Source organism: Coenobita brevimanus, chromosome 59, assembly GCF_032717465.1.
Source record: "Coenobita brevimanus isolate Jiangsu-jjx chromosome 59, ASM3271746v2, whole genome shotgun sequence".
Lineage (NCBI taxonomy): Eukaryota > Metazoa > Arthropoda > Malacostraca > Decapoda > Coenobitidae > Coenobita > Coenobita brevimanus.
Genome location: NC_137012.1, coordinates 30,578,255 through 30,596,515, shown reverse-complemented (window position 1 = coordinate 30,596,515; position 18,261 = coordinate 30,578,255). Strand labels below are relative to the sequence as shown.

Sequence of the window (18,261 nt, the reverse complement as noted above, 5' to 3'; positions counted from 1 at the left end):
ATTTGGATAAATTTGCTGTACCTAAATATGATGGAAATTTTTGTCCATTTGCATCTCATTTCTAGAGACTCAGTTGCACAGTAAGAGAGTACAGTACAGTAAAACTTCTCAAATCTAAAAATCTGTTTTACAAAAACCTATGTCTTTCAGTTTTATTTTTATGTTTTTCATGCAATAGAAGGGTGTTGTTATGACCTGTCCTCACATAATCAGTGCATATAACAAGACAGATTTTTCTTTATGGACATGTATAAGAACAGATAATACATTACTGTTTCAAGATATTCTGTATTTCATAGTGTTTACATACTGTAGGCTGTTTAGTGTGTTAGTTTCTCTTTAGTTATCAGTATGAGTCTACAGTTCATATTCCATTTTCCATGCAGCCTTTAGACCTAAGCATTTTCTATCTGAGAGTTTTTATAATAATAATGATAATAATAATAATAATGATAATAATAATAATAATAATAATGATAATAATAGTAATAGAAAAAATAGTAATAACAATACCTCTAATATTCTTCCAACAGCAAGATTATTCCGAAGAAGGGATCCCAGTCAAGAGCTTCACCTTCCCAGACAATCGGCACATCCTTGAGCTTTTCCTGGCCAAAAACAATGGTGTCCTGGCAATGCTGGAAGATGTCAGCCGAGAGGATGATGGCTGTGATGCAGGATTTGCCTGTAATACAATATTCTCACTCATGTTGAGTTTACACTTGATATTTTTTTGTAAAAGGGTTTGTGTCCAAGGAATGGTTGGGATTTATTGTTATTCCTGGCAGTATTTGGTATGTAAAATTCTTGCCCCTCATGGCTAGTAAAATAATGCTTGAGGAGCACCAAAACTTTCCCTTCTTCTCAGCCATTGAACCAGTTGTGACATGCCAAACAATTTTGAAATTGTGATGATGATGATAGTGGTGTTATAAAAGTTGCTTTCCCTCTGGAAAGAGACTTTTCCCTAAAACAGGCCAAATACAGTACTGTATAGCCAAAAAATGTCAAAAATATTTTTGCTAGGCAAGAACAGTGCAAAAGCTTTTTTTTTTTTTTTTTCCCTCAGCCATTAGGCCATCCATGGCATGTCCTACCTTTTTGAAACTGTCATGAAAATTGCCATCTGTTGGTGCCAACTACTTTAAAAAAAAATAGCCAAATGTACTAAAAATACAACTTTGCTCATTTGGACATGTATCACACCTATGGTGTGGATGCTTAGTTCTTGATGATGATGATAATGACAATGATACTGATAATAATAATAATAATAATAATAATAATAATAATGCTATTCCCCAGACAAACTAAAACAAAAGAGCAATCAGAAGCAGCTGCAGGCTGTGTCTGACTACACCTTTGCCATTGCTCACTACGTTGGTCGCGTCAAATATGACGTCTGCAGCTCCGTAGAAAAGAACCGTGATGCCATCTCTGCAGGTGAGGGAATATTCCAGGAGAATTTTTTGCTCTGCAAGAAACTTTGTCTGATAAATATTTGTTCTGGGAAAAAAAAAATTTCAAGAAGCTTTTCACCTTGGAGAAATTTTGGTTATGCTGTAGAAGAAATTTTTGTTCAAGGAAAATGTTTTGTCCTAGGAGAAATTTTTTGTTCCATTTGCTCTTCATTTTCCTCCTCTTCATAAGTGAAAAGATTTCTTCTTCTTCCTTCTCTTCACCTTCCTGTTCTTCTTACTATACTTTATCATCTTCCATTTCTGCAGAGCTAATTCAGACGCTAAGGCGTTCAGCAAATGAACAGATTCGTGGTATGTTTACCAACAAGCTGACAAAAACTGGTAACTTGACGATGGAGATTGTGGATGATAAGCAGAAACAGAAGGGAGGAGCAAAGGGAGAGAAGAAAGGATCCAGGGTGAGTAGTAATAAGAAAAAGAATGAAATAATAGTAATAATAATTATAATAATAATAATAATAATAATAATAATAATCCATCTATCCATCATAATAATAATAATGATAATGATGATAATAATAGTGGTAGGTGGGGGCACTCACCATCCACTCACTTGATGTAGTGCTGCTTTCGGGTAGCTGCCCTTTCCTCTATTCCTTCCTTCTTTCCATCCATCCTCATGTGTCCTTTCCTTCTTTCCTTCCTTTTCCTTTCTGTTTGCGGGTGACTCTACACTGAGTGACAAGCCAAATAGTTTCCTGTTCACCAGGAAACCATTTACTATGCTGGGTGGTAACCATATACGGTAACCAAACTATGTCACCTGGTGGTTAAGTGGGTAATTAAGGCGCTCCAACCAGATTGAGCCTGTGTCGGTTTGTATCCAATGGGTGGTTGGGGTTTATTGCACACGTAGTGCCACTTCGGAATAAGTGAGGCTGGTCACTCTCATTTAAAATGTCAGGACCAACTTGCCTGGCCCCGGGCTTCTACATTCCTCATGGGGCAACACAGGATTAGCTGCTGCTGATGATATTGATGATGATGATGATGGTGATGATGATGATGATGATAATGATGATAATAATAATAATAATAATAATAATAATTATCATCATCATCATCATCTTGAATTTTGTTTTTCAAAAGCACCAGTTTTTCCTAGGGAATCATTTGGCACTCAGAAGCTTATTTACTGGAGGGGGAGTCCTTCATGTGGTGGCACCAATATAACCAGACACCTTCACTACCTGCAACTCCCTTCCTGTCCCCTAAAAGGAGGATGGTGGACTGAAAGAGAAGGGCAACATCAGCCTTCAGTCCACCAAGTTTACATTGTGATGAGGCTGGGACTACAACAGCAATGGGAGTCTGTACCAAGATGTTGATTCACCATCATCTAATTCAAATGTCTTTTACATCAGGAAATCAAGATTCTGTGAGCTTCAGCTCTGAGCAAATGAGGATATGACCCAGTTGATTGGGAAGTCTTTGATTATTTTTTATTCTGTCAGTTTTTTCTTGCCCTCTGGACCCTACCTCACCCTATCCATAGGTGAGAAAAGAGGTCTGGATGATGATGATGATGATGATGATGATGATGTAATCCATCCATCCATCATCCAGTCCTATGCTGTCCCACGAGGAGCATAGGAGCCCGTGGCTAGGCAAGTTGATCCTGACATTTAAGATGAGGGTGAACAGCCTCACTCATCCCTGAGTGGCATTACATGAGCAATAAACCCCAACCACCCCTTTGATATAAGCCTACACAGGCTCAATCCAATTGGAGCCTCTTAATTACCCACTAAACCACCAGGCGCCGAATTTGGTTAAATGTTAACCACCCAACGTAGTAAATGGTTTCCTGGTGTACAGGAAATCATTTAGCTTGTTACTCAGTGTAGAGTCACCCATTGGCAGAAGGAGGAGGAAAGAGTGAAGGAAAGAAAGACAGAAGAGGGAAGGTACAGTCACCTGTAGGCAGAAGGAAGAGAAAAGAATGGATGAAAGAAAGACAGAAGAGGAATGAAGGAAGGAAAAAGAGGAAAGGGTAGACACCCACAGCAGCACTGCATCAAGTGAGTGGATGGGGAGAGCCCCCACACACCGCAATATGATGTAATTCTAAATCTAATTCTAACCTACCTACTTTTCACAGCGATTCAACACGAAGTCAAAAGGCCGCATGTCCCAAACCCGTCAGGTTCAAACACTTGGCATGAACTTCCGCTACTCTCTGATTGAGCTGCTTTACAAGCTGACCAACTCCCAGCCCCATTTTGTTCGCTGCATCCGGTCAAATATGGACAGTTCTGGCACTATTTTTGACCGTGATATGGTGAAGCATCAAGTGAAGTACCATGCCATTTGCGACACTATCAGAATTCGTCAGCAAGGATTTTCACACCGTATACCCTACCAGGAGTTTTTGCGCAGGTGGGAGAGAAAGAGAGAGAGAGAGAGAGAAAGAGAGACAAAGAGAGAGAGAGAGAGAGAAAGGGAGAATACTTCTGCCAAAGTATCACCATTTCCCCTTCTGACTTGGCCTTTGACCATTTGTTACCCAAAATGTAATTACTTGTTCCTCTGATGGTTCTGTCATTATTCTAAATCTCTCACAGTTCCATCCAATAGATTTTCCATAGTGTTACTGACAGACAGACAGACAGACAAGCACAGCAAGACAAAAAGCACAACCTCCTTGGCAGAGGTAATGAACCTTTTGATTAGGTAAAAAAATGGAAGGATGTAATCAGAAGGAAGAGAGGGCCAGAAAGAAAAGGAAAGGAAAACGATTATCAGAAGGAAGAAGAAAAATCAGTTGGAGGGAAACGAGGAACAGGTGCAATATAAATAACTCAAGGTTAGAAAGAAGTGAAGAAATGTGAAAGGAAGGACATCATTCAGTAATACCATAACCTGCCATTGTTACTGTTGTTGTTTAACGCCCATACGTCTGGCAAGGCAGACCTGTAGACCACTGGTAGCCATTGCATTTGTGGGATCCTCCTACAGGTACATTACAATACATACTTCTCGTAGCAATCTGGCACCCCTTTTTTGTAGACAACTCCTCTCTAGGGACAGACCAGGGTCCTTCTCATGGCAGGGTGCAGTGAAATATGAAGAAGTTATGTTCTTGCTTGAACACCACAACTGCTCCATCTGGGGTGCATAGTATCACCATGTGTAGGCTCCTCATCAGCACCCTTGCCTCAGGAAACCTCGTAATCAAGCTATTATAGCATACCATTATTAAGTTGGTAAATAACCTGCTATACCATGTGGAGAGTATGGAGAAGGAGTATAGCTGGGTGTTAATACAGTACTGGTACCATTTTACAGATACCAATTCTTGGCGTTTGAATTCGACGAGGTTGTAGATGTGACGAAAGACAATGCGCGACTGTTGTTGGTGCGTCTCAAGATGGAGGGATGGGCTATTGGCAAGGACAAGGTTTTCCTCAAGTACTACAATGAGGAGTTCCTGTCTCGGTGAGTTTTTCTTTTTTTTTCTTCTTCTTTATCTGAGTACTGTATTTTAGTGGATGTGGATGCCTGTAATGTGGAGTCCAAATTCCAAGGGCTTGAATGTAGTGAGTGAATGAGAATGTGGCCCACTTAATTGGGCAGACCTTTGGGTAGTTTCTCCTTCCATCAGGTTTTTTCTTGTTGTATGAACCCTTCCTCACCCCATCCAAGGGTACAAAAAGAAGTACAGTATAAATAATGAGGAGGAGGAGGGTGGGTATGATGATGATGATGATGATGATGATGATGATTGATGATGATGATGATGATGATGTTGATGATGATGATAATCTTTTGGCTCAAACAGACTGTATGAATCCAGTGTGAAGAAGATTGTAAAGATCCAGGCAATGATGCGAGCTTACATGGAGCGTAAGAAGAAGAAAAAGGGTCAGCAGGGTAAGGGAGCAGCACCGGGTGGAGAGAGTGAGTACATGTATGCTGGTGCTTTTTTGAAGTGGGATCAGGCTGACTCACAGGAAGACTGGCTGACTGACTGACTGACTTATGTGCATCCCTACTGGTAAAAGGTTTACTTACTGACTGACTAATGGATGGACTTGTATAACTGAGTGGCTGATGGAAGAACACTACATGACTTACATACTGAAGAGTATGTGGATATGTTGAGTTCTGCCATAGTGTATATGGTACCCAATGAAGGAGTATGAATATTTATACATAAAAAAAAAGATGGAACTGAATACTTTTATCCCTCTGTCTATAGCCAGATACCATAATCTCATAAGAGGGGGTCGTTTGATTTTGAGTTAGTTTTTTTATGGGGAGGAGCACTAACCCTCCACCAACCTGCTTGTTGACACATGAGGAACACATATAGGATGATTATATGGTTACCACCCAGTGTTGTAAGTGACTTCCTGCTTACAAAAAACCATTAGGCTTCTCACTCAGTTTGAAGCCACCTGAAAAAGAAAGAAGAGTAATAAAAAATTACAGGAAGGTAGGGAGAAACAGGAAGAGAGGAAGGCAGGTGAAGGAAGAAGTAGGCATCAGTACATCAGGTGAGTGGATGATGGTTACCACCTCCTACCGCCAACTGAATACATAAAGCCTGTAAAAGTTTTTTATTCTAAGTAAAGTCAGACAGATGAGAGGCAAACTCAGTATCAGCTCAGCTTGAGTTGCCTTAAAATATTGGATTTGAAAGACTGGAGGATGTTGGCAAATAGAAAGACTGAGTCAGTACTGCTGCAGAGCTTGAATCATGGGATAGATTAGACTAATAAACCATATAGTGAAGTGCCTGGTGGTCCAGTAAAATACCCCAGGTGGAGTGATCGCCTTTCGTAAATTTGATGCCCTAGGAGTGACTGGAGGTTCATTAATCATGTATGATAATGTCACCAAGGGAAAGAGGTTGATTGTTCGCCAAGCTTGACCCACACCTGTTATTAGAAGTTAGGGATCATATGTCTTTGGAAAACATTTTTTTTTCTTCCATATGTATGTTTACAGAGTTTGGAGTAAAATTTCTTTCGCTATTACTGTTTATATGGAGCTGTGTTGTTTCATTTGGCAACTTAATGAGTTTTTTCAGCACTCAGAGCTTCTGTGTGTGATGCATATCACTGCTGTATTATTTTATATGAAAATGTTTTTGTTATGTTTTGCTGTGAGGGAAGCTTTGCTGTGTGACATGTTTTGTTTCTGCTGTGTTTTGATAAAGTGAAATGTCTGTTTGAGCTAGCTCTGCTTTGGAAACTCAAATGATGTGAATTATTGATGAATCACTTGTTCCCAACACATGCTTCCATCTGTCTATCTATCAGTCAATCAGTCAGTCAGCCTGTCTATTTATCTGTCTGTCTATCTGTCTATAGCCAGACATATTAAGCCCATAATGGGTGGCCACAAACAGATCACTTCCATGTTGCCCTATGCTCTGCCACTTGGCTACCTTCTCTCCAGCTAACCCCCTCCTCTCTTATCTCTCTCCACCCCATCCTTCCATCTCATCCTTGGTCTCCCCCTCTCCCTCTTTCCCTCCACATCACTCACATGCACTCTCCTAGTCAGTCTCTTATTCTCCACCCATTCCACATGACCAAACCTCCTCAGAGTATTTCTTTTAATGCTTTCAGTCACAGGCTTCAGTGTAAGGCAGATATGTGGATGCTGTCTTATTTTGTACCATTTGGTGCTGGAGAAAGATGCCTTCATGTGCTGGCACTGATATAAATGGGCATGTCCCTCATCTCTCTCCCAGTCCACTGTCAAGGGGATGGTGGACTGTCTGCAGTCCACTAGGTTCATATCCAGAACAACAACCAACACCATGATAACCATTTCTTTTGCAATTCATTACCATCACTAAATACGTAATGTAAGTGTTATTTCAAGATGGCAGCCCTAAAAGACATTTCACTGTATCATTTATTGTGTTTTTTTCTTGCAACGCTGAGTTCTTTATGTTTTTTTCTTTTCTTTGCGGTAGAAAAAGTGAAACGTGCCCGAGAGATGACGCAAGATGAGGCTGCTACTAAGATTCAGAGCAGTATGTCTCATATTAGTTTCATGATAGCTTCATAGTAGTTTTGTTTTACTTTAGTTTGTAACAGTTTCATACTGAATTCATGTTAGTTTCGTAGAGGTTTCATAATGGCGTCAGGATCAGGCAGTCTCATAGTGCTGTAGAGTTGTGTTATAGTCATATTATTTTCTTATTAGTTGTTTTTCTTGCCTTTCATATTGCTGTAGACTTTCTTTTGTGCTTTTTGTGCTATTTCTTTTTCTCCTTTTATAAGTAAATATTTTCCATTCTTTTCTTATAACTTATTATATTTTGTTTTATGTAAGTTTTCCTCTTAGTAGTAATATTTCCTTGCTTCTCACCTTCTATTCCATATCCATTGCTTCCCATCTCAGTTGCATTGTTATTATGCCTTTGTTTTCCAGATTTTCTCTTAATATATGCATTTTGGTATATGATGTGTGTGTTATTCTGTATTGTAAAATGTACAGCCAGTAAGATCAGGAGAGTTCCTTAGTACAGTACTGGTTAGTTCAAAAGTCCACCCAAAGCAGAGTAAGACAGTCTGATGATAGCAAGATTAAAAACATGTTTAATACTCATACATAATTGCAAGAAGAAAAAAAATATGTGATTGTATTCAAGGAGTTAAGGTTTTTTTCCGTTTTACAGATTTCCGAGGCTTCAAGGCTCGACAAGAGAATCCTGAAATAGCCAACAGGATCAGAGAACGTAGGAGGTTTGGTGAGAGTGAGTACATGTACATGTTCCATTCTTTTTTACTTTTTTAATTCCAGACACAAAGAAAAGGCTGGAATCCTGCAAATGTTGCTCTTCTCAGGAGAAACAAAACAGGATCTAATCAAGATTTATTAATTTTGAGATGCAAGGACCTATTATGTTTTTATAATCAGTATAGCTTGAGAAACACAGTACCAGAGTTTGCTGCAAAACTGACAGAGCAACTCTGCTAACTCTTGTATTAGAGAGCTGGAGAGAAACGCAGTGAGAGTGCATTACTTGGCTGGATCTGTGCACCTACTGTAGTTATTTAATTCTTTATTGAGTTGTTATTAAGCTTCTTATTATTCACACATTACTTGCAGCTAACTTTTCTTGTTCTCTGACGTTCTACACCAACCCAGCAGAAACTGTAAAGGGTGAGACAACTCAATATGTCCAGTATTATGACTGTAAATGGAAGATAACATAACTTGATCTAACTTAACTTCACAAACCTCCTCATTCCTTTGACTCGTTCCACTAACCCAGCAGATCTGCCAAACCAAATCCAACCTAGACATCCTAACTTAACCTAACTTTGCTAGCTTCCCTCTTCCTGTAACTCACTCAGACTCACTCTAACTCACATTCACTCCAACAGAGACCATAGAGGGTGAGGCAGCGCGGTATGTGCAGTACTACTACCGCAAGTGGAAGATGCGTACTATGTTCCAGCAGCTGCAGATATACCGAGCAGATAAACAGCAGCATCTTGTATACTTCTCACAACAGGTAAGCATATGTCACTGTTTTTTTAGTGTTATTGGATGCCTGGCATTCTAGTGAGTTAAAAATGCTCCAGCTAGATGTAGTCCATAATGTTTAATGCCAGGGATACTTGGGATTTATTAGATAATACCACTCAAGGTGTGAATGATTGGTTGCTCTTGACTTAAATGCAAAGCTAGGTATATAGGTAGATAAAAATAGTTAGTAGATAGATAGATTGATTGGTAGGTATATAAATAGTTATTATAGGGCATGTTGTTCTCAGTTCTCCATCTGTTATGTGTTCTCATTCCTTGATTTCAAAACCGACCTCACTCTATCCTTAGGTGGGAAAAAGAGGTTGGGATGACAATGATGATGATGATGATGATGATGATGATGATGATGACGATGCCAGTAATGGTGATTGTGATGATGATGATGTTGGTGATGATTAATGCATGTTTTTCCATGTTTTTCTCAGGTCCACCTGTATGGGCAGGAGATGCAGGCTAAGCAACAACGGCTAAATGATCGCCTAGACTTATCCAATGTCCGGAATGAGGCTCCTGGCACACACAAAAAGTTGCTAGCGAGAGAGAAGCTGCCACCACCTAAACTAGCTCTCGATCACATGATAAATGCTTACTTTGACACTACCTTCCTCTGCGACCCCGGCAGAGCCAAGTGAGTAAGCCATGAGAGGAGAGCCTTCTTCTTTTCTTCTCTTGTGTTATTCCAGTAGTTTAGTTACACTCTTGTATGAGCTGCCTGGGCCAGCTGTCCTACTGCAGTTATCCTCTCTTCTTATAATTTTAAATGGCTTAAATCACGCATGACAAGAGAGGCCAGTGTGGTAAGCACCCTGAGATGTTGAGTCATGAAGAGAGAATGATGAATGAGAGATTGGCTAGGAGGTCATATGTGAGTCTGGTAGGTAGACCAGGTAATGAGGTAGACCAAGATAGGCCACATAAGAAACTGAGTAGGAGAGGCAAACAAACAGTTGCTGGTAAGAGAGACGCTGCCATTACCTAAACCCGCTTTCTACTACATGATAACTTTCCTCGATACCGTCTTCCTCTGCAACCTCAACTGAACCCAGTGAGTGAGGAGAAGGTTTAGACCAAGAATAAAAAGAAGGGTCTGTATGATAGCTTTCATATGTATGCTTCTCTTTGTCTCTTCCTTATTTTCCTGCCTCTCCCTACCGTACGTTCGTACTTCTCCCTCCCTCCCTCATTTTCATATATCTTTCTCTCCTCTCTGACCCCAGCTGAGCTAAGTAAGTCATCCAGATGGTTTAGACTTCAAGTAAAAATAGGGGTCAGTGTGGTATTAGGAGAAGTACCCAGAAATGTATGGTTATGGAGAGAGAATGATGAATGAGAAATTGACTATGAGAGTTTATGTGAGTGAAGTGGAGAGAGAGAGATGAGGGTATATGAGTTTGGTTTTGGAAGAAGAATGAGAGATAGAGTGATAACAAGATGGCAGAAAAGTGAGGGATGATATTGGATGGAGGGTGTGTGAGTGAGATGGATGGAAGATGGAGAGGTGGATTATGGACAGTGTGGAGAGATGGTAATGAATAAGAGTGGATGAGTTGGAAAGGGAAGGAGAAGTTGGCAAGAATGAGATGGATGGATAATGATGATGATGATGATGTTGATAATGATATTGGTGATAAATTTTTTGTACTTGCTTGTCCTCCATTTGAAAAGGTTGTTAACAAGATGGTAATAAAATTTGATGATGATGATGAAGATGGTATAAGTAGGTATAGTATTTGCAGTCCCAGGCTTATCTGAATGTGCACCAAGTGGACTGCAGGCCATAGCAATACTTCTTCTGCAGTTCACCATCCTCCTGTCAAGGGATAGGGAGGGAATGGTTAGACATTTGTATAACCAGGCAGCACTGGTGTCTGGTCATATCAGTGCCATGACTTGGTGATAGTGACGATGATAGTTTTTCATTCATTCATTCATTGCCAGACGCCACGTATCCCAAACGGGGTGGACAAGGCTTAGAGTTAATTGTTTTACAGGGAGGGGCACCAATCCTCCACCAACCCCACTTGACACGTAGGGAGAACGTTATGCCAACAGCATCTGGTGTTCCCAGGTGGTCACCCATCTAAGTACTAACCAGACCCAACGTTATGATAGTTTTTACTTTTAATTATTCATATTTTTATTTATTCTTGTTATTTTTTTGTTCATTATATTTATTTTTATTCCTTGTTCCCCCATCAAGACAACAAAATAATAATAAAAAAAAAATGATGATGATGATGATGATAATGATGATAAAAACAGTGAAATTTTTATTCATACTTCTTACATAATTACAGTATATGTTATATTTTCACAACACTTTGTATTTTTAACATTTTTGTTTATTTTAATCCCTTGTTCCCTCATACCAAACCATACATGCTCCCTACGTGTCAACAAGTGGGTTGGTGGAGGGTTAGTGTCCCTCCCCGTAAAACAAATAACTCAAAGTCAAATGGCCACCCCTCACGGAATAATGGCGTCTGGCAATAGATAGATAGATTGATAGTTCCCCCATCAGGAAGGGCCGTCAACAAGATGATGACTGGGAGGCACCGTTCAAGTCCCGGGCAGCTGCAGCTCGAGCAGCCAACATGGGGTTAGATGAGGAGCATGGAGCCGGGCTGGGGGGTCATGGCAAGCGAGACTTTGGTGGAGCAGGATATGTGCCCTCTGATGTGCGATCCAGGACGGCCATGTTTGATCAGGGTACAGTGATTCTGTTTTCAATTTTATTCTTATTGTCTTCATTCATGCTTAGACCATTAACTGTGCTATACTCCCTTTACTCTAACTTGGCCTAAAATTGCCATCTCCCCATACTGAATGCTGAGTTGTAACACTAGATTAACACTAGACTATGACACTAGTCATGAAGGAATGCAATAGAGAGGATGTAGAGCTGTACCAGCATTTTTCTACCACTGAAGTACATGAAATAAGCTGCAAATTGATGAAAATCTAGGCCACATGAAGGTGAAAAGAGTGTAGCATGTGTTAGTTTTCTTTGCTAGCTGTCTGTGTGTTGTAATCTTTAGCCATTTACCCACTTAATCCTCTGTATAAGAGGGATGCCTTCTTGTGGTGATGTAACTGGTTGCCTCTGTTGTCCTGTTACTCAATTGTCCCTCAGCTTCCTCCCTATCACCCAAAAGGAGGATGGTTTACTTTAGAAGGGCAATTTAAACCTGTTGTCCTTTGGATTCTCATTTAGATGAGCCTGATTTTGCTGCTGATACTGCTACAACAACAACAACAGAGGAACACACAGTAAGGATTTGGCACTGCTTTTCTCCTTGGATATTTGATGGATTGCTTCTCTGAGGCAGATGTATTTGAAGTACTGTATTATTTATAAGGAAAAATGTACTCCCAAATATGTACAGGTGTTCTGCCTGTGAGGCTGAGTCAGGATACTCTGTGCTTAAATGATATATGGAAGATTGTGTGACCTGTAGTTGAAGTTGTTTTCATTTGAGGGACCTGGGCCAGTAAATACAAAATTGTCGTTGCTTGAAATACGATTAGTCTTAGTTATGAGGTAGGGATGAATCATCTTGGTTATTAGTCAAATTTGCACTCCAGCCAAACATAACTTGATTGTCAGCTAACCTGAAGGAGGTTATGGATTTTTTCAGATTGGAGTAAATGCACTGTAGTTCACTGGATGTGCTGTTGATGGTATTTCCATTTTCGTACTTCCTTTTTTCTTTGTTTTCTGGATCCTACCTCACCCCATGCATTGATGGGAGAAAAGGTTGTGATGATGTTGATGATGATGATGATGATGATGATGATGGCTAAATGACAAAGGAGAATGTCTTGATAGATAATTTATAACAAGGAATTACTGTAGTGTACCTCTCCCAGTCTATTCTTCTGAACCATTCCACAGGCCAAAACTACAATGACTACAGCCAATACGGTGAAACCTCCATGCCAACTGGTTCATCGGCATACAATCGTTTTGCTGGCAGCTCCAGTAACAAGCCATCCACCCCATACAACCGTTTTGCTGGCAGTACCAATGCTAGGTCACCACCAAACTATAGCCAGTACACAACCAGCTATCTCAAGCCTCCATCAGCTAAGCCTCCTGTGGTGGTTAACTCGTGGAGTGAACGACAACACAATGGTTACAGGTATTTACTTGCATCATTTAATTTTCTTTCATTTATAAAGGCTCCAACATATCCTCGGTCACTTAATGGTGGCTTTCCACTCTTCTTAATCTCTAGTAGCCTCTATGTTCAGTCCCGTATCCCTGAGGTCACACTCTATGACCTCTTCCCAAGGCTTTTTTATTCTGCCTCTCACAGCATGACTCATGCAATCACATCTCTCCTCCACCCAATACTACACTTCACAGGCACACTCATACAAACGCATATCCACCACAGCCACTCATAACCTGCATCTAGGTAGCATTCTTCAGGCATCCCCAACAAATTTCCACTCCCCAGAAACTACTGCACCCAGAGAGACATGAGTACACCTAGCCAGACTAATGTACAGTGATTACAGGTACAGTTAACTACTTCATTCTTATGCTGTATTTTTTTTTTTATCTTGTTGCCTCAGATTTCCTGTACCCATGCATGTTAACTCATGGAGCCAGTGACAGCCATTTGGTTGCAGGTGTTTATATCACACTCACTGGGGGTGGGTGGAGGCAGTGGTGCAATCAGGATTCCACAAACTGAGAGATGAAGGTGGAGCCAGGAAAGATGGATGGGTGTGCTGCTGATTAGCTTTCCCTCTGTTGTGTTTTTCTCTTCCCCTGCTCTCAGGACCCTGCCTCAGCCTATACTTTGGTAGGAAAAAGAGATCAGGCTGATGATGATGATGATGATAATGGTGCCAGTGATAACAGCAACAATGACGAGGGGGATGAGGATGAGGATAAGGATGAGAAAGACAGTGACGATGATAATGATGATTATGACATTGATGATGATTATGATGATGATGAAGAGGAACTCAGACAAATAAATATCTTCTCTCCATAGCAACACAGCCACAGAGGAAGATGATCAGGGCACCCATGACTTCCGCAAGAACCTGCGTAAGACCAACCGCTCAGCCATACGTGAGATGGAAGAGCGGGCGGCGGCAGCGGGCGGACATGAAGGGGATGGCTCCTTTAACTTCCAGGTGGGTTGGTGGTATTAACACTCACAGACCCCTGTGACCTACCGTCAACTTTATAAAATTATCTGGTACAGTAAGCCTTCATCCTTTGTAGGGGTCACATCCCATGGATGCTTGTGAGAAATGAATTTCTGTGTACAGTACTAACAAAGCCTGTAAAAAAGGGTTCCCACAGCAATAATTTATGCATTGGGCTACAAGCCATTTGTAGTGCAGCAGGTAAGTTGGGGTTAGGGTTGCCTAAAAATGCTTTTTCAGAGGTTATTGAACTTGCTTTCAGAAATATTTACACTTAGAGACCACTGATCATGCTATAGTTTTTCATCTTAACTTGACCCTAATTTTTGGTCAAGTTAAAGTGAAAGCAGTATAGCATCATATTCTTTTGTTAATATAATGTTATAACCGAGCATTGAAGATGGAGAGATGGTAATTGTAGGCCAAGTTGAAGCGAAAATAGTATAGTGTGTGTAGGTCTTCTCATTTAATGGCAACTGTCCTTGTGGTCCAGTCCTGAGCTAGGATAATGAACTAAGAGTTGAAATGGCTCTGTGTATAATATTTCCTTCTCTCCATCACAGAAGCTGTGTTGTAACAATAAAACAACACTCGAATATGATCCTGGTTGTGAAAAAATGCAATGGAGAGAAGGTAGAGCTATAGCATTGTCTTTTTCTGCCATGGCCCTAAGAAATAAGTTGTAAAAGGATGAAAATCTGAGCCAAGTTAAGATGGAGAAACTACAGATCAGGACACACAGAGAGATGCGTTCTGGTGAAAATACCTTACGGTGATTTTTTTTTTCTTTTTCTTCACCTTGGCTCTACACTGAGTGACAAGTAGTAGTAGTAGTAGTTGTTCCTTAGGCAGTCTGGCCGAACAGCCCCGAGCCCCTTAGGAAGGCCATGGCCAAGACCGGGCTTTCCCACAGAGCTCTCAAAGAGAGTATGTTGTGTTGTTGGCGTAGGTGATTGTGTGCAATGCAGTCTTCCATAATGTGCTTAATAGTATGGGGTGCTGTGTTGCATCCTGGACAGGCATCAGCGACGGAGTCATCCAGCCTCTTCTGGTAGCTTAAGAGGGCTGGATGGTGCTCACATCTCAGCCTGGCCAGGTGGACCCTGTCCTCACGAGGAAGATAGGATTCAGAAGGGTGGATGTCAGGAGGCCATGCATGCAGCTGTGTGTTGTCTTTAAATGACTGAATGGAGCGGCGAGTGATCTGAGTGTGGATATCCTTCTGGATGCTGGTCTGAGGTGGGCGAGGGGGGAGAGATGACAGTATTTGTGTATGGTATCGTGTGCTGGGTGTTGTTTTGATGTTCCTTGGTGTGGGTGGATGTGCTGCCATGTACTGTAGTGGATGTTGTGGGTCTGTGGAGGCTGCAGCAAGAAACTGGGTGCGTCTCATGTCTAGGTGATCCTTGACTTTGAGGACTTTGGTTTCTTGATGTAGGTGGTCTGTGGGTGTGGTAGCTGTGCAGCCTGTGATTATTTTTAGGGCCTTGTTCTGTATGATCTGTAGTGTTGTAGTGTGTTTTGGTCAGTTTTGTTAGGCTAGTAACAGTGATGATGATGTTAATGATGACATTAATGTTACCTCCTCCATAGGGGATGCTGCGCAAGACGAGCCACTCCCGCCAGAGCATGAAGCGAGGGGAGGGTGGTGGATCCAGTGGCTATTCCAATGGGGATGAAACATGTCAGTCACCTACCTTCTATGAGGAGACTGAGGAGGCTATGCTGTAGGGAGGAGGTGAGAAAGAGGGAGAGGAAAGTGGGTAGAGATGGAGAGAACCAAGGGAGTGAGGGAGGGAAGCAAGGTAAAAATGGAGGAAACATGGAGGAAAACAAGAAAAGGGAGAAGAGAAAGAAGGGGAGGAAGGAGGTAGAGAAGGGAGAGAAAAGAGGCATGAGAGGGATGGAAAAGAAGGGAGAGAGTGAGAGAGCAAGGGAAAGAGAGAAAAGGGGGAAAGGCACAGGTGGGAGAAGGAGAGAACTTGGGGGGGAAAGTCAAAGAGGAGGAAAGTGAATTTAATTATGTAAATGTTGAAGGAAAAATGAAGGAAAGAGTTAAGAGAGGGAGGAAGCTTGGAAAGATGAAAGATTTAGGGGTAAAATTATAAGAAAAAAAAAAAGATTATTGAGTGAGTTGATAAGGAGTGAACAAAAGAGAAAAAAAAGAAATTATTGCTCATTATGGAATCACCATTCTGTATAGTTGGAGTGATGGAGTGGAGCAGTTATTGAAACTTGATAGTGCAGCATTTATCAGCTTAATAATATGTATGTCTGTCTGTCTGTCCTTAACCAAGCCTTAACCCTATCAGCCAGTGTATGCTATTTTGTTTTGTAAAATTATTGCTGTCAGGTGATATTACTCAGGTGACTAAAGATGAGATGAAGGGATATGGTGGAAAAATATAAAAATGATGAGGGAGGGAGTTGGAGAGAGGGCAAACTAATGGCAGCAAAAAGAGTGGCAAAGGAGTTTGTTAGTGGCCACCCATCCCAAGATTAATGTGTCTTGCTTTAGGTAGATCAAAAGGAGTGTGAATTGGAGAGTTGGCAGCCTGATGGTGGAGGACGGAGAGATGTGGAGGTGATTCATTTGTGGCCACCCATTCCAGGATTAAATGCGACTGGCTATAGACAGATAGGAGAGCGTCTTCAGAAAAGTTAATGAAGGGTAACATCTCTTCAAAGAAGCTTCCTAAAGCTGAATAAAATCATTAGTAGATATCACAAATAAATTAAACAATCAATGTGATTCAAGGGTCTGGCTGTAGATGGACAGATAGATGGATAGATAGACAGATAAGACTCATTGTGACCTCTCCTGTTTCATTAGATGATTGTTGTTGCGTATAATTATCCTCTTATATGAATTAATGTATTTATCATAATTATAAGGATGTTATAATAGAAGTTGATGTAGCTTTTTCAAGTAAAGAATGCAATGTAGTTCAGTATTTTAGAACTAGGTATGTTTGGGCATATAAGAATTGTGAAAGGGGCAAATTTATATAACTTTTAAGAAGTTACCCAAATGTAAGAGTCGAAGATATTGCTGGTAGGTATTGGAACATCTGCTCACTATGATGGTTGTATGTCTGAGAGTTTATTGTGAGGCAGGAGAGTAGGCAGAGTCATCTTTAACTACTAGATATTTTAATATTATACGTATATCACTTTTTAATGTAATGTAATTTATTCAGGCTAAAGCGTCATGAACTTGGTATTTGAAGTTGAATGAATATAACAGATTAATTGTTATTATACCTTCTGCAAGGACAGTGTTCGTTGTTAAATTAGAGTTTATTATTTTGATTATAATACAGGTATACTGATAGGTTAAGAATGTGTTATGTCCTGTATAAACATAAATAACAACAAATGGGATGAAAATTGTAGTGACTTGCTAAATGCAGTACAGAACATTGGTATTCATTTTGAGAGTGAGGGATCATTAACTCTGTGACACAGGCTGATATTCTTTTATTTATTTATTTATTTATTTTTTAACAATTCCTCTTGCTAATAGATTATTTTATTCAGCTTTTGGAGTTTATTAAGGCTGTATCCAGCTAGCAATAGCAACATTCAATCCCATTTCACCCCATGTAAATAGGAGCCTAGTGGCCCAGGGCTGGGCTACTCAGCCTCAATATTCAAGTCAGTTTCACTTGTCCCTGAGTGGTATTACACAAGCATGAAACCCCATCCACTCCTCATATGGAACCCATACAGGCTCCATCCAGCTGGAGTGCCTTACCACACTAACCCATCAGATGTCATTTGGTTATATTATAGTTATCACCCCTCCCATGAAGAGTCTATCCTAAGCTGAATAAAAGTATGAGAAAACAGCAAGAGTGTAATGAAATATATGTTCCTGAGCTCATTGAGTTGTAAAGGAGAATTTACAGTGTGATGGGAAACACTATAGCATGCTTGCTCTCACCTAACATAAAACTGCTACTACCTGTCCATATGAAATGCTTTGAAGTAGTAGATGGGTGGCTGCCATCAACCCTGAGAGGTACTACCCTGAGAATGAAGTATGGATGCAAGCTTGGCAACTAGCCACACCATCATTACTCATAGGCTG

General features: G+C 40.6%; 1 protein-coding gene across 2 annotated transcripts in view; it reads left to right on the top strand.

Moving 5' to 3' along the window:
* Positions 1-15,987, top strand: part of LOC145402894 (neither inactivation nor afterpotential protein C-like) — a 44,559-nt gene extending 28,572 nt beyond the window's left edge. Inside the window, exons 18-31 of one of the 2 annotated variants that reach the window (XM_080274801.1) lie at positions 534-687; positions 1,306-1,443; positions 1,728-1,879; positions 3,583-3,860; positions 4,770-4,919; positions 5,263-5,381; positions 7,414-7,473; positions 8,122-8,199; positions 8,834-8,964; positions 9,425-9,627; positions 11,521-11,708; positions 12,895-13,141; positions 14,009-14,153; positions 15,762-15,987. In XM_080274801.1, the coding sequence (XP_080130927.1) occupies positions 534-687; positions 1,306-1,443; positions 1,728-1,879; positions 3,583-3,860; positions 4,770-4,919; positions 5,263-5,381; positions 7,414-7,473; positions 8,122-8,199; positions 8,834-8,964; positions 9,425-9,627; positions 11,521-11,708; positions 12,895-13,141; positions 14,009-14,153; positions 15,762-15,899 (2,181 nt within the window). In that variant the 3' untranslated portion in view covers positions 15,900-15,987. The remainder of the gene's footprint in view (positions 1-533; positions 688-1,305; positions 1,444-1,727; positions 1,880-3,582; positions 3,861-4,769; positions 4,920-5,262; positions 5,382-7,413; positions 7,474-8,121; positions 8,200-8,833; positions 8,965-9,424; positions 9,628-11,520; positions 11,709-12,894; positions 13,142-14,008; positions 14,154-15,761) is intronic. The other variant, XM_080274802.1, reaches the window with a different exon arrangement.
* Positions 15,988-18,261: the final 2,274 nt, after the last annotated feature.